This window comes from Nelusetta ayraudi, unplaced genomic scaffold (genome assembly GCF_046127955.1).
Source record: "Nelusetta ayraudi isolate G7.1 ecotype Tasmania unplaced genomic scaffold, CSIRO-AGI_Nayr_v1 ptg000016l, whole genome shotgun sequence".
NCBI classification, from domain to species: Eukaryota; Metazoa; Chordata; class Actinopteri; order Tetraodontiformes; family Monacanthidae; genus Nelusetta; species Nelusetta ayraudi.
Window position 1 is genome coordinate 3,008,433 of NW_027466066.1, and position 21,731 is coordinate 3,030,163.

Sequence of the window (21,731 nt, forward strand, 5' to 3'; positions counted from 1 at the left end):
TTTTTTTTTTTCTTCTTCCTGGCACGGCGTCACGCTCCGCCTGCTTCTCATTCCCACGTTCGACTGTGTCTGCCGCTCGTCTCGGGCGTCACGTGATGTGTGACGGATGCAGCACAGCCCCAATTCGAATCGGCATCAGGGCGACGAGCCGGTCGAAGCAGCGGCGCTGGTGGTGCGTTCTTCCGCAGTGTTTTTTTTTTGTTTGTTTGTTTTTTTGTTTTTTTGTTTGTGGAAAATTCTCTTTTAAATTGTTTTTGTTAATGGCTTAACGCAAATTGTTAAAGTTTAGCAAAAAGTAGTTAAGTCATGGCACAGCGCTAGGTCTCTGCTAGAAGGAACTGAGGTAAATAAATACATCTCACATGAATGTATTTATATAACATTATATGGAATGATAACCATAAACATTAGCCAACACTTTCAGATGAGAAACGAAAACAAAACCTGTGCCTGAATTTCTGTGAAACTGTGTAAAATTTGACCCACATGCAGGAGCGTGGACAGAATTAGAGCTGAATCCGCGTTTCTTTTTTCTCTTTCAAATCTGGCCTCCTTTTTTTCTCGACGGCGGTGCCCTTTAGTCCAGAGTTCTGGAAGTCATCAATCTCGCTTTGGTCCCAAACCAAACTGGCCCCTCAATCGGCTCAGGTAGCAAAAAGCCCGGCTCGCCATTGTTTTCGCCCGGGCGCGCGTGCGAGCTGGGACTATTTAGGCCAAACCTGAAGCCAAATCTCTTTTGTCCACTCTGGGCCTCCGTCTCGGGTTTGATGTTGACGAGTTCCTGTGAAGATAAGAGGACAATATTTGGCCGGCACAAACCGGAGCAGGCGCGCATCCAGCTCTATTTAAACCTGGGTGGGGGATGAGTTGGGGGGGGTGAAAGAGCTGCTATTCTGGGCGAAAGGGAAGATTTCCCTGTTGTTCCACGGTGTGTTTTGGCTCCCTCATCGCCTGCGGGGCCTCCGGCTCAGATCCCGTCTGACAGCCTCTCCTACAAACGCGTGTGGACGTAGCCTGACGGAAACATGGATTTCAATGCATTGCATTTGTTTCCTTCTCGAAAGACAACTTTTGACGCATTTCTTTATCGATTTTTCTTGTTTTTAAACGAGCTGCCGACAGACAGGACCTCTGCCCCGGTCAAACTAATGACTCCTAACCCTGGATTGCGCGAAAAAAAACCCAACACGTGTTGTGAATTGCACGGTTTGTTTTGAGCGGAAAAAGAAAGATCTCGTCAAACTCCACGCGGAGCCATCCCATAATCGTACATTCCAGGGCGGCCCCTGCGCTCCCGCCACTGTCTGCCAGTTCCAGCGCAGAGTGGGAGTATCATGCGCCCCTTTGACGGAGACAGGAAGTGACACGTCTTATAGCTTGACCTCCCTCCCGTCGCACCATGCTCGCGCATCGCTTCAGTTTCTACCCCATTAGAACACACACACACACACGCACACACACACACAGGCCGACTACGCGCCGAGCCCTCTGAAGAGCACTTGAGTGCGAGCGGCGAGCGAGGCCGAGTCCACGTACGTACAGGGACAATACCATTAACGAGCTCAGAGGAGTGGCGATGTAGGAGGAGACGCGATGTGCAGCCGCACTCGCACAAATAATGCAAACCCTGGCATTAATCCGAGGGAGTGGGGGGGGGTGGGCAAGAAATGCTAGGTCATGCATGCCGTGATGCCGTTACATATCGGCCACTGATACAGTTCCTGGAACCAGCCTCTGCGTTCAACCCCTGATCTCGATCCCTTTTACGCCCCCCCCCCCCCCCCCCCCCACCTCAACCCCTGCAGCGTCCGGGAAAGCGGCGCTTTGTCCGTTTGGAGGGACGATGAGCTGAAAATACATTCAAATGCATTGTCCCTCGTTACGCCCCGAAGGCCTTTACGTTACCCCGTGGACGCAGCAACTCGTAAACGCTGCAAATACGCCGGAATGTTCCGATCGCCGGTGGAATCAACTTTGGACAGAGAAACACTAAAAACCTAAAGAAAGGATTGAATTGCACCACAGTTGGCCCCTTTATTAGGTACGCTGTTCAATTACTCGTTAAAGGGGCCCAATTACGGCCATTTCCAGGTTTGACAAATTCATTTTGGTGGTCTACTTCCAACAATAAACTGGGTTTATTACCTAGTTTGAGCTGTATGGACTATAGCAGGCTGTCTCGACCTCTGTTCCCCCCTCCCCTACCTTGGAACAGCCCACTTGCCTTGTGATTGGCCAGTCGCTCACCGCCGACGCTGGGCTAGCTAGTGGGGAAGATGGCTGCTAGCTCTCGTGCAGCGATGCCTCGCCCACATTTAAAAAAAAAAAAAAAAAAAAAAAAGTCTGCAGAAGCTTAACTGTGATCGAATCAACTCGACTTGTGACGTCGAACCTGCCAGTAATGCAGAAAGACGTGTTAAAGAGCTTAAAGTTCAGTTCTTTTTGTATATTATGACCCCCTTTAAGGCAAATATCTCGTCAGCCAATCACATTCAGGCATTCTGGGATTTTTAACTAAGATCACAACTGCAGGGTTGACAGACGGAACGGCCCCAGACAGAGGCAGTTTTTCCCGGCAGTCCGACCGTTTGGTTCGGCCATTTGCATTTTTCCGGCATATGCGCTTTAGCTGTTTTCCCCAGCGGCTTCCTTTGAGAAGGAGGTGTGATTGTTTATATGGAAGAAAAAAAAAAAGTGACACCAGTCTGTTTCCATTCATCGGCCTCTTTCACACTTCGCGCTGACCTTTTTTCTTTTTTTTTCCCCCGCCTCTTTGAGCTGTCAGGTTACAGCTGCACACGTACGCGCTCACACTCGCGCACGCCAACACCCTCCCCGCGAGGACATTCACTCGCGCAGGACACGCGCGCACTTCTCAGACCCGTCTGTCATAATTAGAGTGCCAGAGACAAGCTGTGTCGAGATAAGCCAAGTGTAAACTCCCTGACATTTCAAGGTAACACGTGCGCACACGCACACACACACAAGCGCCGCAAATCACAAAGAGAACTTTTTTTTTTTGCCCCCTTCTTTGTGCTTTTACATTCCTCCTGATGCGTTTCACTGAGTTGCACCATCAATAATCTTTTCAGATTCTTTCATTTGCTAATTTCTCCACCTGCCATCGGTTGCTGGCCTGCTCCGTCCAGCCAATCTTTTTTCAACAGACAGCTGGATGATTCTGAGGCATGTCGTGCAGAGTGGGTGCGAGTCACTCAGAGTGAGTGGAGTTCTCATTGCCCAGAACCAAACCCGGCAGAGTTCTGCACCAATCCAATTTAGGCCTTATTGAATTACTGTGTGCTCCTCATTCGTGCGGGAAAAAAAAAAAAAAAAATCTTATTATTCTCAATCAGTCTGACTGTGTGAATGTATGTGTGTGTGTGCGCTAATGCCCTCTCGCTGATTGATATTTCCAAGGTACTGTGTGAATTAGCCCATGGACTAACAAAGCCAAAACAAATCTCCCCTCTCCCCCGGCCTTTATCCCTCATTTCCTCCCTCCCCCTCCTCCTCCTCATCCTCCTTCCTCCTCTTCCCCTCCTCTGCTTCGCAGGATGTGAAGTCGACGTTCTTCCAGTTCGGAGCCTCCATCCAGCAGGAGGCGCTGCTGATGCTGAACATCATGGAGGAGTACGACTGGCACATCTTCTCCATCGTCACGTCCAAGTTCCCCGGCTACCAGGAGTTCATCAACATCCTCAAGACGACGGTGGACAACAGGTAGGATGGCCAAGGCTCACCCGCCGGCTGAAATGAATCGCTTTTGAGCGGTTTGGAGTTTGTGATCTTGTCAGAACGACTGGACCCCTTGTGGAACGCTTCAAACGGTTTGGTTGTTATCACAATCTTTGCTTTAGTTTGGTATGTGTTGTTCTTTTTGAGGACGCAGAAATATCAAATATCACCATAGATATATCTGCCAATTCACCATTGACAATAAAACAAAGTATATGTTGTCTTCTTCTCATACGAAAACTGAGAAAAATCAGTTGATCAGCTGATACATTGGATTCACTGTTCTTGCTGCAGAACAAACCATAAAAAAAATACTCATTTTTATTTTTAATACCTCCAACTTTGCAATGGACAATTGCCCAGACAAATAAAGTTTGACTATAATTGTATGCGTGAGATAGTACTGATTCACATTCCGTTGTGATGCCAAATCTGACTCCCACCTCACTCACTGGTCTTTGTTCAGGATTCGCAGCAGTTTTACATTTAAAGCAGCAAAATGTCAACCAGAACAGCTTCCCCTCTCTAAATGTTTCCACACAGTCATTCGATAACCTCCAGAATCATGAAGCAACCTCACCGGGTTTACAACCTTCTCATTGAGAATCAGTCCTGCAGATTTAAAAAAAAACAATTTTTTTTTAGTTTGGGATTGTTACATTGAAGCAAAAAAGAACAAAATGTTTCTTACGGTTGTGTTTGGCATTATTTTCAGCGAGCACATGAATAAGATTATTTAAATTCCACCTCTTGCCAAAGCAGACGTTACTGAAAAAAATTCTAGAGTCTGAAATATTGTGAGAAGGAACAAATTATATCTGAGACAGACATGACAGCGGCACTGAAAAAGGAACAAATATTACCATGATGCATTATCTGTCAACGACGTATGACGCATTTATGTACACTGTGGCAATGCTTTATAGAGTTCCTACTCTTCTGGCCTTTCGTCCTGTCCTCTATCCTCCTCCTGTTTGTTTAACCTTGATCATAAAAGCAGATCCCCTGCAGCCTGAGTCCAGAAGAGATACTGCTGTCAGTCCCGGACCTTTTTGTTTTTCGTCACCACGGCTCGAGCTAGCGCTTAAATCAAAAAACGCCAGCCACACCAAAGGGATTCCATCAGCATTTTTGGAATTGATCTGGATGACAGGTGTGTTTAAAATGGACGCAGTTTGGCCGCGTGCCTCCGCTTTTTGGTCGTTTTGACTGATGCCGTAGCTCTCCGCAGGACAGGACAACGGAGCCATAACTTTTGGCATTTAAATAATGATAATAAAAAAAAAAAGAAAAAAGAAAATTGATGATGCCCGTTTGGCTGTTTCAAGATCTTGGCAAGAGCGGCGTGTGGAGAAGCTCTGCAGAAGAAGGTCCCATTTCATTAGCAGTCAATCAAACCAACAGCTACTCAAAATGATTTTGCTAATGCTGGTTGCTTCTGCTGCCAAAAGACAAAAACAAACAAGTAACTTGTTGAAAAAACAGTAAGTCTGTCAAGCTTATGTGTTCACCAAGTGTGAAAGAACACATGAATATGAGCTCAACTATACTGAGCATTTCATAAAAACAAAACAAAAAAACAACAACAAAATAAAACTGGCCACACTCAGACACTTTAGCATTTGCATTTAGCATCACCTGAAAGGCGATTTGCTAAACCTTACCATCACTCCGGTCATTTTTTTTTTTTTTTTTTTTGACTGCCCTTCGAAATTGTTGGCAACAGCTAGATACTCGTCACAGTCTCTTTGTGAGTTGCAATACACGGCAGCGTTTAACTAAACTTTGCTTGCCAAGGACGTTGGCTAGGAAAGTGAAAGCATTTCGCCCCCCTGAGAAAAGCCTTGCGTTCTTCTCTTCTTTTTTAAATGCTAAATAGCACGCAGCCCGATGAGACTGCAACATCCTCACCCACCACTGTAGCAAGAAGGAGCTGCAGTCTCCTCCTCCATTTCATGTTTGTCTTCATCTGTGGTTTTTGAGACCATCTAATCATATCTTATAAATATTTTCTTCAGGTCCCCAAAAACTCTTAATGAAAACATTTTTTTTATAAATTTGTGTTTAAAAAAAATACATGGTGCTCATTGTCAGAATGATCAGTATTTCCACCCTCTATCCAGATGAAATTTTAATCCAAGCCATCACACACACACAAAAAAACCCCCAAGAATTAATAAGCCTAGTTACTCGCAATTACCCTCTGTCGATTTACTGCGTCAGCATTCAGCCGGCTCATGGTGTCTTAGTCACGGGCTGACAGTTTTAATACCGGCAAAGTTCCATCATTCATGGCAGAAAAATTGGACCAGGCCACTCAGCGGGTCAATGCAGACGTGCCCATTGATTGGAGATCCAGGGTCGGATAGATGACACGGCACCGAGGATAAGGAGGGACGAGGGCTTCAAGTCCATCTTGCAATCAGTGTGAGAGACTCGAAGATCATGAATGAAGTGATTAAACAACAGGATGACGATGCCTATACCCATATGATGATGATGATGATGATGATGGTGATGATGAGAGACCAAAAAAAAGGGGAATGTATTTCAGTTTCTTTATGTGCATTCACAGCAGCACTTGAGGTGAATTTTAGTTAAATTCCAACGGACCATTTGTTGTAAAAACCTGCAATTTCTAACATCATAATCTGAAGATTATAAAGTTAAAACTAAATCAAAAGGCATAATGCGCCGAAACAAACCGGCTACCTGCAGGCAGGTGGGCCGGTCCCTAGCAGTTGGTCAACTCTGAGAACTTGCAGTCGCTGTATCATCAGGAATTTCTTTCATTTAATTTCTCCTTGTACCCCCCCCCCCCCCCCCCCTCCCTTCAATCCCCTCCGTGCCTGTTAATGTGTCCGTGTCTGTCATTATCTCTCCTCACGGGTTTTGTCATCTGGAACGTGTAGACCGTTATCGCTCTGGACAGGCAGATGAGGGCCGCGAGTCCCAAACCCCTCTCATCTTACCCCGCCCGACTGCCGGGCGACGGTTAACCGCCAACTTCATTTCCCTTCTGTGTCACACTCGTAAAGTGTCTCCAGCGCGCCGCTCTTTGTGTACACTGCGGTCGCTCTCATTTCCGCTCCTCGCTCCACTAACTCCTCCATCAGGGCACCGGCGCTCATGATGCCGGACGGAGGATTCGTTCCAGTGAGGAATTCGACCAATTATTTTTTTTTTAATCACTTCATTAACAAAATGACCACCTTTTAACACCGCGGCTCAGCATCGTGTGCCCGATGACAACAGCAGTTTCCTCGAGGACCAAAAGATGTCGTTTCACTTTTACAAGCATCAAACCACGTTTTATTTCAATATCAGGTTGATTGGTATTCACTTTTTCAATCTCAATTTCACACCAAATTGTGAAAACAGGTCTTGAAGCTTAAGTCAAGGCAAGTGGACTGATTATTTGGTATCTGAGTATCTTCATCGTTTTCATTATTTTTCAATCAAAAATCATATCAGAAGTTGGAAGTCGAAAGGAACCTTGTTTTTTTTGTCCTGAGCAACGTGACTGCCAGGAGCACAACAAGATGTTTAGTGGATCTCTCCTCAAAATGTTAAATCGCTGATTATAAAACATGGAATCAAAATACTGCTTTGCCATAGATTTCAGTAGATTCCTTGCATTTGCTCATTGGGCTCTTGGTTTTGGTGTGGCCACCCTGAGGTCAGTTGTCAAGCGCCATCTGCCGTGAAAACTTTCCATAGACGCCGCTGATGACCGCAGGCACTGTGTAGTTCTTCCCACAAGAACCGGCCAACGTCCACCCCCTCACCCCCCTTGTGTCCAACCTGTTTTGGCTGAAACCTGCTCCGAGACCAGCTGTGTCACTCGCTTTCCATTTACCCTAATGTCTGTCCCATGATAGTAAAAAAAAAAAGCCTTGTACCTATTAGCATTTATGTCACACCCAACAACGATATTAATTATCGCGGATGATTATGAGTCTCCCTGCCAAGTTAATAGTCTCTTAATTGAATATTAACATTTTCACTCCTCTCCTCTCCTCTATCGTTGCTTCAGTTTTGTGGGTTGGGACCTGCAGAACATCATCATCCTGGACGCAGTGGAGGAGGACAGCAGGTCCCAGATCATGCTCAAGAAGGTCCAGTCCCCGGTGGTCCTGCTCTACTGCTCCAAGGACGAGGCCGTGTACATCCTGGAGGAGGCCCGCTCGCTGGGCCTGACCGGATTCGGATACATCTGGATCGTGCCATCCCTCACCACTGGGAACCCGGAAATAACGCCGGACGAGTTTCCCTCGGGGATGATTTCGGTGTCCTACGACGACTGGGACTACCCGCTGGAGGCGCGGGTGCGGGACGGCCTGGGGATCATTACGTCGGCGGCGGCGGCCATGCTGCAGGAGTACGGCGACATCCCCGAAGCCAAGACTTCCTGTTATGGCCAGATGGAGAAGACCAATAAGCTGCCACCCAGCGCGCTGCACAAGTAAGTGGAGGGAAATACGGGGGGATGGGTCTGAAAATTGTTTTAAATTAAAATAAAGGACCAGCGTGTAACGTTTAGAACCATCTAGTGGTAAGAAAGAAAAGTGAAAATTAGCAAATTCCTGTTTATTTACCATATTTAGCACTATATCAGTGGTCATGTTCTTCTCTCCTGCGTTTTGCTTGAGCTTTGCTGTACTAGTTTACAAAGCATGGTGGCCTTATAAAAAAAAAGACCTGCTTGTCATGTAAATATAACTAGTAATCTTTTGGAAATGGAACAAAAAAATTGTTCTGTATATTCTGTGTGTAAATATATCTGTATTTTCTATCCCATTCTATGCCAGTAGATCCGTGGAAAAATCATTCATTTGACATTTTCTGCTTGTTAAAATTATTTTTCGCAATTTCCTAACAGATGGAGAACAGCTGTGTAGCCGCTGATACAATACGGATATAACACTAAAGTTTTGGTCTTACTTTTTTGATTGTCTCCTTAATTGTCCTCAGCAGCTACAAAACCTCCACCGAGTTTCTGGTTCAGGTTTGCGTCACGGACCGAGGAACGATTACGGAGTAATAGGCAGGAATTCAGGAGTGCAGAAGAGAAGGGAGGGCAAATCTGAGGGCTGAATGGGAGCTGAAGGGAAGGGGTTTGAGACTAAAGCGGTGAAGGAGCAGCGGAGGGAGGATATTGAGCCTGGGGTGGCAGCGGGAAGCCTGGACAAATGAGTGCTCTCCAAAATTGAAGAGCTCCTTGATGGCTCCTTCTGCTGCTCCTCTTGTTTATTCCTCTGCTTCCCCCTCTCGCTCTCCTCCTCCCCATCGCCCGTCCGCCTCCCATCGGCCGGTGGGAGACGCTGCAAGCTCCCCTTGCCAGCTCCGTCCATCTGGCCGAGGAGGGGGAGATTCACACAATGTGTTTTTCTTTTGCGTCCCGTCATTGTTTCCCATCTAAACAATGGTGTGTGAAATTAAAAACCCAAAAGGCAACGTCTCCAAATTTGATCTGTGTGCCGAGTGAACGCGGAAAGTGAAACTCTTCAGAGACAAATAGAGACTTCAAGGAAAACAAATTAGCATTTTTGCATGTTTGTGTAACAAGGCACTTTCGTAAATCAGATTAAATCCCTCTTATTTGATTATTTTTGTTGATTAGTAAATTGAAATGGAGTCTTGTTCTCATTCCCCCCTTGCATCAGGTGTCTATAAATCTCCTGCTGGCGCGGAACATTTTAACGTAATTGGTCAACAAATCAAGTGGAAAGTCTTTTTGGCTTTTGTGGCTGGTGTTGCTTATAGTTCCCTTAATTGTCCCAGCAACTTCGTGCCAAATTCTCAACAGTCTTGGACACGTTTCAGGCTAAAAGTAAGTCTGTCATCAGCAATCACTGCCTTTTTTTAATGTATGTATTTATTTTTTTTTGCATGCTGGTGAGGGCGAACCTGGCGCATTGAGCTCTTTGGGTAGCTAGCACGGTTAGCATAAGCTTCGGCTTCTCTGTGTTAGCTCCCGCTCGCAGCACATAGAGGCAATAAGGTATGACAGGTTATACCTTTAACCCCCTTACAACTCAGCCAGCTGACTGTTCCCAGCATGCTCCACTGCCTCAGGTCGTTAGCCAGGTGATGAGTGGCCACAGATGGCTTCGTTGTGGGTGAGAGAACTCAGCCAATAGGGCTCCAGGGCCGGGACACGAGCAACGTGATTGGTCAAGGTTAGGTTGGAGCGACGGGCCAGTGCGGGGTTGTTAGACCATCAACAACTGCTAGGGGTAGTGGGAGTAGGCAGCCAACACGCGCGCACACACACACACACATATGCACACACAGACACACACAGAAACACACACATGCTCCGGCAAGCAGATGGGCTCTATGTAATACTGCAGAGCATCAGTGTAGCATATTGTCTGCAGTTTGCGCAGAGGGGTTTCAATTTATCATCATCTCATCTGCTTGGCATTCATCGGCCTCGTGAGCAATTTTGGGAATTAAAGCAACACTGTCTGCTTTTGCTACCTTAAATTGAAGATGCCTGATATTATTTTTCCCATTCATTGGCTTGTCAAAGGAAGGAATACACCTCTGGCATTAACACAGCGCAGTCTGCTGGCCTGGTATAGTAATATACAACTCTGGTTGCCTGCCAGGCACCAACATATGATTCCCTTTCTCGGCTTCTTTACTGGCCTCCACCGCCAGCATCTTCTTTTGGTCTTTTTACCGCCATTACTAGCGTATGAGAGCTACAGCGCTAGCTTCCAATAGCCAAGCGTTCGGAGTTGATGCTGCGAAGTGTTGCCGTGAAGTGCTCTCTTACTAGAGGGTGCTGGGCAGGCAGTTATATAGTCCTATTGCATGTCAGCCACACACACTGTCATAGGGTTACCACTGTCCTTGTTAGGAGTGATTGATCCATAAAACTGATTTTTAAAGTTCAAAACTAAATTGTGTCGCTTTTTTTAAAAAAAAAGAATAGAGTCCTAATTAACGTTTTCTTCAAAACAATTTGAGTTTACGCTCGAAAATCATTTAGTTTTGGTAACTTGTGCCGCCCACGACGGACTTCCTGGACATGTTTCACCCCCCTGGCTTCGACCGCGGCGGCTGTAATGACAGATCTGCTGTGTCACGCCCAAGACCAATATGCTTTGCAGAGTAATGGAAAAATATTATTAAATAAAAACAGGAGACAAATGATCAAGCAAGAGTGGGCGAGCTGGCCGGTGCAGCGGCAGGACCCGGTGACAACTTATAAAATGTACTGAGCGCGGTGCTGTTGTGTCTGTGTGTCCAAACCAGAGTAATGTACCCGCCTCCGAGAGGAATTTTCTTTCGTGACGGATTTTCAGCGAGGCTCTCACCTTACTGTTGGTGAACACTGCGGGGTTGTTTTTTTTCTCCACGTCTGATGGTAGAAGTAGCGGCGGTGGCAGGTAGTTCACTCTGACGCGTAATTACTGCTCAAACCCGTACCAGCAGCAGGGCCTGGAACCAGTCCAAACTTGACTATCGTTTAAATGGTATGCTTTTACCTTAAATCATTCATATTGTGAGTGGAAATGTGAACGTCCGCATTGTGCGTTAAGCTTCATGCTTAATTCACTGTTTCCGCGCGACACATGGACAGCAAACCTTTCTAAAGTGTGTTTTGCAGAATGGAAACACCCGTTTCCCCGGTGACCCAACATGTCGGTCTCTCCGCTCGTCATGAATATTCCATGGCTGCATGATCGCTCGTTAGCCGGCTCCGCGGGGGACATGTGACGGTTGAAGCCCGCTGCCACGTTTGCTGTACGTTCGCGTTTCCCCGCGACTTGCGACAAACGCGGTGCCGCGAAGAGACGAGCCTGGCATGAAGACGGCGTGCTCGTCGACGTAGAGTGTGAGAGAGCTCTCGCTCTGCATCTCGAAACAGACAAACAATGAATGTGATCAGAATCAAAATCGATTATTGTTGGCCGATTTTGTACCAGTGTGCTCTGGTGTATCTTTGTTCTCCTGTCACCGTAATTGAGGAATTCTTAAATATCCACATCTGTTTTTATTTTTTTCATTTGCATTTGGAGTTTTCTTTCTTTGGTGCTTAATAGTCGCGAAAAGTAAGAAAGCGAAATCAATTCCCCCTTGATCGATGAATTAAGTTACTGAAAATTCCGAAAGGGAAACTTAAAACGACAAGCATTTTGTAATTTTCGAGGTCATTTGTTTTTTTCTCCCCGGACTCCAGTGCAGCTGCTGTGCATCATTATTTGTCTGCAAATTAAAAAAAAAAAAAACTCCAGAAAACAACGTTGTTTGGACAAAATTGAGGTATCTTGTGATTTCACTGCACTGTGTGAATCACAAGGTGCTGCTTTCCAAAAGTGAAGAGGGAATTCGCATCAGACGGGTTCTTTCAAAGTCCTTGATGCTGCGGGAAATTCAAGGCGGCGTATACGCTCGCAAGACCCTGAAATGAAGGCTGCACAAGTCAACCGAGCCCTCAAGCTGCTCTCTGGTGAAAGAGTCGGGAGGAAGCGCGCGGCACAAACCAGTGGAAATTCCAACGCTCAGCAGTTGGGCTAATTTTTCATCGGGGAAATGATTTCCAAGGATGATGCTCGGGTGTTGTTCAGGGATCCTCGCGCTAAGAATTGATTTTTCACGCCGCAGCGACTCAGCGATGCTCGCGCGCACAAAGCATCCCGAACCAGACATCCACGCAAATCCTGTTTTGTGCATAAATGTGTCGTCGTGGACGCGAGTCGCGCTACAAGACGCGTCTGCGGGCGTGAAAAAAAAAAAAGACCAAAATGCAATTGTCGCTGTTTGCATTCATCTGCTCGGGCTCACGCGGAGGAGACAACAAACCGCGGTGACGAAGTGCTCGCACACACACACGCACGCACGCACGCACACACACACGCACACGCACTGCGGGAGGCGCTCTGCTAAGCTAGGAGCTACTTCGCCCTGTTCAGTCATCATTCATGCCACACTTAACAAGGGCCACCTGAGGCTGAGTGTGTTTTCCAGTCACTACTCACCCTCGGGTCGTCTTGAAGGACCTAAATCAGTGCTGCGAGCACTTCCTGTCTTTTTTTTTTCAGAGCCCCATTTCTGTTTCACGAGCTGTGTGTGTGTGTGTGTGTGTGGGCCATTGAAGTTGATAGATCATTTATCCTGAGAGTATATATCATCACTTTGACTGGTCCTTGTCTTGACAGAGGACAAATGTCTTTTTCACACACACGCACACACACATATGCATGAAGCCCCCGCTCTCTCTCACACACACACCATCATACAGGGGGGTTCTCCCCAGCTGTCAGGCCTCCTCAGTCAAAATTTAGCAACTCGGGTGTTATTAAACGCAGGGAAACGAGCGTGGTTGACCGTTTCAGCACGATGAGAACTGCTGAGGCCAAAGAGTCGAGTCGGTCCGAGGTAGATCCCTCTGCCTTCAGACGTACCAGCCGCTACGCTGCTCACATGCCGATTGTCATCCATAGATGGATTGTTTTTAAATGTGAGTTATTGAAAATTTTGCCCCAAAAAATAATGGTTTCCTTTTCCTGGAAGACCGCAGACTAACTGCAGACAGCCAGCCAATCAATACGAAACTTCATCATGGCCAATCATGATGTATTTTGAGCTGTCTGATATGCATTGAGGTGGGAAGCGTGTGAATCCATCTAACATTGGATTCAGTGTCAAACGCTGTATTAAAATAGGATTGAATAAATCACAGGGCAGCTCAGGATGAACGTTTTGCTGCTCCTGATTTTGCAGATTTTGCGCGTGAATGCATGCGGGTGTGCATGCGCGCAGCTTGCTGCAGTGAACAGCAGAGCCCCTCCCCGATCCGCAAACCTCTCTTTTCACTCAAAGCACAAGGTTGAGTGGAGGGAAAAAAAAAGAAAAAAATCACTGCAGCGATATTTTTTTATTCCGACTCAGTCGAGGCTCCGTCCTGTTCCCTTCTCTCAGCGTGCCTTTTGTCTTTGGAGCGTTTTTCTTTTCCTTTTGTCAATGCTCCATTCTGCCTCCATAATTAATGGAGGCATGAATGGTGATCTAAAGGGAGAAAAAAAACCTGCTGGGTTCAAAAAAAAGAAAAAAAAAATCTTATTTCCCAGAGTGCTGCAGGGCAGAGGACACACGGTGAAGGTTGGTCGAGGCGTCCAAAGTTATTGCCCGTGTTTTCTGTGTCCGTATCCTAGCAACGCCCCCCATGAGGTCCACCTGGTTGATGGGCATCAGCCCCAAACACATAGGCGGATGGGGACACAAGCACGCGCACGCACTCACGCACGCCCGCCCAATCTGTCTGCCTGGTCTTGTCTCTGGCTCTCCCATTTACAACCAGTGGCAGGTGTACATTTAATCACAGCGCCTCAGATAAGCGCCGCCTTGTTTTTTATCCAGCTTGTGCGGACGCTCCGAAATCTCAGGGCGCTGCTTTAATTGACTGATAGATAATGATCTCTCTCCGCTGCGGCGAAGTCTCAGCTGGGACGTTGCTTAAAATTCTATTTAATTCCTGGAGGCCGATGAGTCGTTCTCCCCAGTATTAGATTGAGTCCTCGAGAACTCGGTTGCATGCAGGAAATTAAAGAAGAATAAAAAAGAAAAGGAGTGAAACGCAAGGCGTGTGTGAGGCTTTTGGACGTCTCCACACGTTTATCCAACAGCCTGTATGGGTTTCTGTCTGGCAGCTGTAATGAAGTTGGTGTTTTCTTTTATTTTTCTTCTTTTTTCATCCCACCATTGAGAAACTGGGTGTGTTATCCTGACAAAATAAAACACAAAAAGACCTGAATCTTTTACCATTTTCCCCGCCTCTATTGACAAATTGCGGACAAAAAAACCCCCAGAAGATCAGGAAGTAGCTAGTTGGCTATAAACATCTGCTCCAAAACTACTGCAGTAGCAGTAGTTTTATTGGAAACAGATCACTCTTTTGTGTAGCTTCGCTTTTTTCTTTTTTTTAAATGCTAGCTAACCTACCTCTCTGTAAAATATTGCGAATTTTAAGTGAGTTCAAAATTTGCTTTACAACTGAAAAAAAGGTCCCTTTTTGGCATTGTGAAATGTTTTCTATGAGCTTGTTGACAAGTGCATGAATTCAATAAAACCAACACATTTGGGAAAACGGTGCACCAGGTCAGTCATGGGAAGCCAGTATTGCGATGAAAAAGAAAGGGGAAAAATTCAGAGTTGCAATTGTGCAAATTCTGAAAAGAAAGTCCACCGCTAAAAAAAATGCCTTCTTCCGCCGTGAGGCACCTGGGCCTCAAACGCTTCCGTCCAGGGGCCACCGCCGCCCCGCCGAATACTCGCCACACGGGGGCTGCATTCCATTTTGAAGTTCGCCCCGTCGCACACAAGCGTCCCCCTTACGGCCCGGAGGAGAGGAAGACGAGGAGAAGAGGAGCCGTCTCCTCCTCCTAGTTGTAGCGCGGCCGCTGACAGAAGGAGTGGGGGGAAGGACGGCCGTGATTAATGTGGAGGCAGCGCCGACCCAAGAATATCTTCCCGCTGCCCTCCATCTTAGCTAATGTGACCTGCCATGTGGGTCACTCACTGCTGAGCGCGTCTGGTGTTCACCTTCCGCCGGCGGACACGTTGCTCGCTGCGCTGTTTTGCGTCGGTCGTAAAGCTTCTTGGAATGTGCGATTGCATTTTTTTCCTCCATGGACAAACGTTCTTCCCCGACGTGCGAGTCCACTCGTGATGGTCGCCGCTCTCTCGTCAACGCCGCCCCTCACCCTCTTTCTTATCTCTTCCCCCCCGCCCTCAATCATTTCTTCCCTCTGTCTTCTTATCACCGCCCGCCACACTGCCTCCAACCCCTCCCCCGCCCCCCCGCCGCTCTCAGGTACATGATGAATGTGACGTGGGACGGCAGAGACCTGTCGTTCACCGAGGACGGCTACCAGGAGAACCCCAAGCTGGTGGTCATCGTGCTCAACAAGGAGCGAGAGTGGGAGAAGGTAGGAGCATCGTTGGCAAGGGGGGAGGGGGGAGGGGCGGGTATTCAGAAGAACCAGTCTAACCGCCGCCGTTTGGCAAAAAATGAATTTGTTCTGTCAAAATAAAAGCAATGCATTTACTGTTTTAGCATTTTTAATTAGGGAGCCGTTTGCTGGGAAGCAGTTTAATATGCGGGGAGGAACTTGTGAGTCCTGCCTTAGCTCCAGGGTTTTGTCCATGTTGTTATTGGATATTATATATATGCTTTAATAATCTCTGGAACACACACACACACACACACACATACACACAGGTAGAGATGTATCTGTAATAAATCTACACTGTGTGTTTTGTTGCGACACCAGCAGCAGGCTTGTATGACTAATAAAACACCACAATAGGGGGTAGAAGAATAAATCTCCAGGAAAGAAAAGAAGCACATATTAGCCCTCTGTTTACTGCCTCCTTCAATAAAATGTTTCAGGTGCTGCGCTGGACCGGGAGCAGGCAAAAAACAAAGCGGCAGCGAGGTGGTCTCCAAGTTGGAGCATCAACCTGCCCCATAAAGGTGTCGCGCTAATGCGTGAGGAGGTATCGGTGCCCCTTGTGACATCACAAAGGGAGGATTTCCAACTGACATACGCCAAAAGAGTGACAGCATTCGACCCACATGTGGCCACTCAGGACGTTAATACCGGGCGAAAGCCGCCGATGTCGTCGGAGGCGCCCAGCCGCACTGAGAGAGCGGCCCCTCTCCCTCTTCCTTCAACACTTAGCTGATCAATGAGCTCATCTGCCGGCGAGCATATGGATTTCTCTAACAGGTTAATGTGAGAATGTGCCGCTGCGAAATGGCCGAGTATTCCTGCGGCTGTAATGGGTTTTAAATAGGGGCCATGTGTCTTTTTACCTTCCCCCGGCCGCCTCGTAGGGCCTTAAATACCTCATATTTAGCGCCCCAAATAGCCTTCGGTGCGGGAGGCCGGGAGGAAGTGTTTGGGGAGATGGATGAAAAAAAAAAAAAAAAAAAAAATGGATGATCTTTTTTTTTTTTCTTCTTCTTCCCAGGGACCTTCCATCACGCAGCCCTCTTTCTTCCTTCGTCCTACAACAGCTGAAAGTTTAAACATTCCGGCATGTGTAAAATAGAAAGCCTAAAGTGTGCACGAGCTACGCACTTTCATTTATTTAAACAGCTCCTCGCTCCACGCTGGGGCTCTGAATCCGCAGCATCGGCACTTTCACAAATTCACTTGATCTTTTTTTTTTTTTTTTTTTTCCCCCCCTCGTTAATCGCCGGCCGTTTTTACTCTGCTGCTGCTGCTGCTGCTGCTGCTGCTGTGCTCGCCGGCCAATCGCCTGGCAGCAGCTCCGCGCATTGAAGCGCGTAGCGAAGACGCGGTCGAGGACGACTGCCCCAACGTTCAAAGCCGCAAAGGATCATGGTAACTGTAGTCCCCTGTGCTCTGCAACAAAGAGCTGCAGTTTGTTGGGCAGGAGGAGCGAACGTCGTAACAAAAGCCCGAATTGCATCTCTCGCAACACAACCGCATGAATTGCACTCTTACGTCCCCCTGTGGTGTCACCCCTGCCTCCCCCACCTCCCTGTAACTCACACCACAACGCTTAACAACCTCCTCCCTTCGCAGGCGTCCAGGTAACGCGCGCACCGTGGTAACGTGCTGCAATTGCTTGTCGTGGTCTCTGACAGAACCCCAAACCGCAGTTAATCCCAATGTTGGACCTCCTGTTATTGCGGCGGCGGAGGGGTCGCCGCCACTCTGCCTCGCTCTTTTGTGCGCGTTTGTGTTTGTGCGCGCACGCCCGTCCGCGGCGGTTATTAAAAGAAACCCTTTTTGAGAGACTCCGCCGGCCTGCTCTCCTATTCAGGTCACACCACTCTTGCAGCCCTGCGCCTTACAGTATTTGGAGTTTACTTTGCTGCAGCCAATCTTTGAGACTGGCTTTCTCTCTCTCTCTCTCTCTCTCTCCTCTCTCTCCTCTCTCTCCTCTCCCAACATTTCACACCGACACACACACACACACACACACTACTCGCACTCACAAAAGCCCCTTTGTCGGTGTGCCGAGGGGAGGTGGAGTGTGTTGTTGTAAACAGTGAGCCTGTGAAATTGATCAGTACCACTTCAATGTGGCGCAGTGCGAGAGAGTGAGGCGCGTGCACGCCCACACACACACACACAGGCACGCACACACAATTGAAAACTGCTCCTTCTCTCTTTCTCCCTCTGGTGCAGCCTACCTACCCATGCACCAGAAACCACACACACACACACACACACACACACACACACACACACACGCACACAGGCATAGACTTTCACAATGATCAAGAGATAAAAATTCAAGCAACAGCACTAAAATATGGATATGCACTAAAAATATAAAATGTGTCCCCCGGAGGCAGGGGAGAGAGGCGTGCGGCTATATGGAGCGATGGAGACAGATGGGCCAAGCAGAGTAGAGAGCAAATGAGTTTAAGGAAGGTAAAAAAAAAAAGAAGAAGAAGAAGCGACACAAAGACAGGCAGCAGGAAAAGAGCCCACCAGCGTGTTCCCCCCCCCCCCCCCCCCCCCCCGCCCAACTTTATCGTTCCAGCGACTACAGGTGTTGAACACGCCGGCTTTTTCAAAACGGGTCACCGCACCTGCTGCTCCCTGCAACTCACACAGTGTTTATTTTTATTTTTTTTGGAGGGAGGGACGGGGGGGGGGGGATTGCAGCTTTGAAACTGCCTCACCTGTTTTGTTTCAATGCGAATGGTGTTTTCTTTTCTTTTTTTTTTTTCGAAGGGGGTGGACACGTTACGTCACTGCTGTTCATGTTCAAAAAGAGCCGCAGATTGCAGCAAACCATGCGGGCGAATCCGAGCACGGATCAGAAGATCCGGATCTGCTGCAGCGTTTTTTTGTTTTTTTTTAATGTTATGTGTTTTCTTTATTTTTTCATTTATGTCGGCAAAAAATGCACCGTGGCAGTCAAGCAGGAATAAAGGGGGGGGGGGGGGACAAAAACGTGAGTTCACCAGGAATGACACTTGAAAGGAGCAGGGTTTTTTTTTTGTTTCTTTTGTTGAAAAAGAATTTTTAAGCGCGCCGTGCTTTTAATCTTTCACATCTCGCGACGCTAATGCAGTGTAATGGTGGTGTTTCAGTTTTCGGTCTGTCATTTCAAAGCCACTTGCTTTTTTTTTTTCTTTTCTTAAGTGGAAAAAATACCTCCGGTTCACCTTGATGATTCACTTGTTTCTGATTGTGAAACTTTCTTAATTGTGTGTTAAGAAGACAAAAAAAAAAAACAACAACCCAAAAAACCCTCACCAATGTATCCGTAATCTTTTTGCCGCTGCAGTGTTTGCGGTTTAAAGAGATCCGCCGAACTTCATCTGAAGGCTCTTTAGAGCCCAAGTTGAACCTCTGCTGTTTGACCAGATTTATTGCTCTATTGATTTGCCAGTGAAAAGGGCCAGTCGCTTTGCAGCTGTCGTATGGGATGAAAGCAAACCTTGACCTGCTCAGTCGCATCTTGAGTGTGCGGCTGAAGTCTCGGAGGCCGTTCGCTGGGGGCCATCTGAGACTGATGAACGATATATACATATTCATACACACACAGTAACAAATTCATGAAATGACCCCGGTGGTGGGGGGGGGCTTTTAAAGGAATCCGAACACAACTGAATCAGAAAATTCACGAGTGAATCGCCTTTCAGTTGGCTAATTTAGCGCAGCAGAATCTCACAGTGAAAAAAATAAATACTGGAAAAAAGTTTTGCCCATTGCCCCAAACCCCCCCACCCCCCTTTTTTTTTTTTTTTTTAATTACATGAGAGAACAATTTAGAGGGGGAAAAACTAAAAAGGCACAGCAGGTGGTTAATGAACAGTCCGGTGCTCTGAATTTGACTGACGGATTTCTATTGGGTTGAAAAACGGTCCCCGCTTCGTGCGGCATGAACGGAGCGAGCGACGCCGCCTCCTGTCGCGTCTGGGCGGAACGCAGCGGCAAAGTGTTATTTACCGCTCAAAAGCAGGATGTTGTGTTTTCACTCCTGCTGAGTGCCGAGTGTGTTAAATGGCTGCAGGAGCCGCCGCCGCCGTGTTAGCAGCCAGTTCACAAAATAATTATCGCAGACAGCATGGGATTTGTGCTTGGCGAGTCACAATATGGAGAACGAACGCGCGCGCACGCACACACACACACACACACACACACACACACACACACACACACACACAAGCACAAATGTGTGGTTAAAACACACATTCAGCATGGGACTCCCCGTCTCAATGAAAGCTTCCCTCATTAGGAAAATATGTTTAAATCCACCGTTTGCTCTTGGTTTTCCACTGGCAGACGCACACGCACACACACACACTCACACACGCACGCGCGCACACACCAGGCTAGGAAGCCGAGGAGAGGGAGTGCACAATCCCTTTTCAAGACATAATTTTGTGTGACAGTGTGACAAATACTGTTTTATGACTGAATGAGTCACCACACACACACACACACACACACACACACACACAGACACACACAGACACACACAGACAAAAAAAAAATAAACATCGATTGAGAACTCATCCTCCCACAATGCAATGAGACCAAGCCACCCTCTTTTACCCTGGATTGTCACTCTGTGAGTGTTGGGGAGGTGGAAGAGTGTCAACGTGCTACCCAAGTCCTTTCAAAATAAAGTGTTGGCCCATAAAAGTCTTGTTAGAAGTGGCACGCTGACTCTTATGAAATAAAAATAGGAAGAAAAAAAAAAATCAATCCAAGTTAATTTGAGCTTTCGTTTTAAAGCCCAGGGTGTCGAGTGACGTCCGAGTGGCTCTAAATCTGCGGCCGGCTGATGGGACGATATGATTGCTGCCACGGGATTGTCGTAAAACTGTTGCCCCGCGGGCCGTATCATCCTGACCTTGCGCTGACCTCGCTGTCACGTTACACACACACACACACACACACACACACACACACACACACACACACACGCACGGAGCAGGTTTAATGTATTGCGGGTGTAAAAGCTGGTGTTTTATACGGGAGAATTCTGCCCGGCTCGGCTCAGCATGGCTCAATATGGAGAACCCACGCTGCTCTGCGAGCGTTAATTTATAAGCAGCTCTTCCATTAATTAGAGAGGAAGGGGCGGGAGGTGGGGGAGGGGCGGAGGAGGGGGAGGAAGTCATCTGCTGATGTCAGCTCATTCTTCCTCGCCTCATGTTTCTACGCTTCGTCTTTTCAACCCCGTCGCAGCGGGGCGCCTCCACTTGGCTCGTCGACTGAAATGGGGGATGGGATTTTTTTTTTTTTTTCGCGTCTCTAATTTGCATTTTTGCTTTGGCGGGGAAAAAAACCCAAAAAACTCAAAAGCTCTCCAAGAACAGTGTCTGCAGCCCAGTGTTTACAGCCTCCAGCAAAAACGCTCCTGAAACCTTCCACACAAATGCAGTGAACTGCAGGCCGGTGTGAAAGAGCTGGAGGACCACCCAGTGTGGCTGTGGGATGTATCAGTGCTCTTTGTGACATCACAATGGGCTCACTTGCAGAACTGAGTGTTTAGAAGAGTGATTTTATAAGTGAAATTTTGAGAGAAGATAAGAAAAGATGCAAATAAATAAATATTATAATCAAATTATCTCTTAATTATGATCAGATATAATGTTTCGTGTTTAATCATTCAAATTAAATATAATCTGTATTAATATGTCATCAATTCCTGCTGGTTTGTGAATTTACCAGTTATTGAATTGCAAATAAGAGTAAAAAAAAAAAAAAAAAAAATCAAAAAGTTAATGTTTCTTGTTGGTTTGCCAAAGGGGTCCCTGGCCAGATGCTAATGCTGGTTGGGGGGCCCATTGAAAAGTGTAGGTCCTTTATAAACCACGCACTTGACCTCATTCTCATTCAACACGTTCATTGCGTCACTCTTGTTGATGCAGTACCACTACGTCGCAACGCCACTTTTCTTCTCTCGTTTTCTCCATCGACCGTTTTCAGCGATGTGAGCAAACTCTCTCTCTCGCGCGCGCGCTCGCA

At 47.2% G+C, this 21,731-nt stretch overlaps 1 protein-coding gene across 2 annotated transcripts in view; it reads left to right on the forward strand.

Annotated features, from left to right (window-relative positions):
* grin2aa (glutamate receptor, ionotropic, N-methyl D-aspartate 2A, a) overlaps positions 1–21,731 on the forward strand; it is a 129,716-nt gene that overhangs the window by 78,346 nt on the left and 29,639 nt on the right. For both annotated transcript variants that reach the window (XM_076023870.1, XM_076023869.1), the window contains exons 3-5: positions 3,557–3,723; positions 7,775–8,203; positions 15,569–15,683. In XM_076023870.1, the coding sequence (XP_075879985.1) occupies positions 3,557–3,723; positions 7,775–8,203; positions 15,569–15,683 (711 nt within the window). The remainder of the gene's footprint in view (positions 1–3,556; positions 3,724–7,774; positions 8,204–15,568; positions 15,684–21,731) is intronic.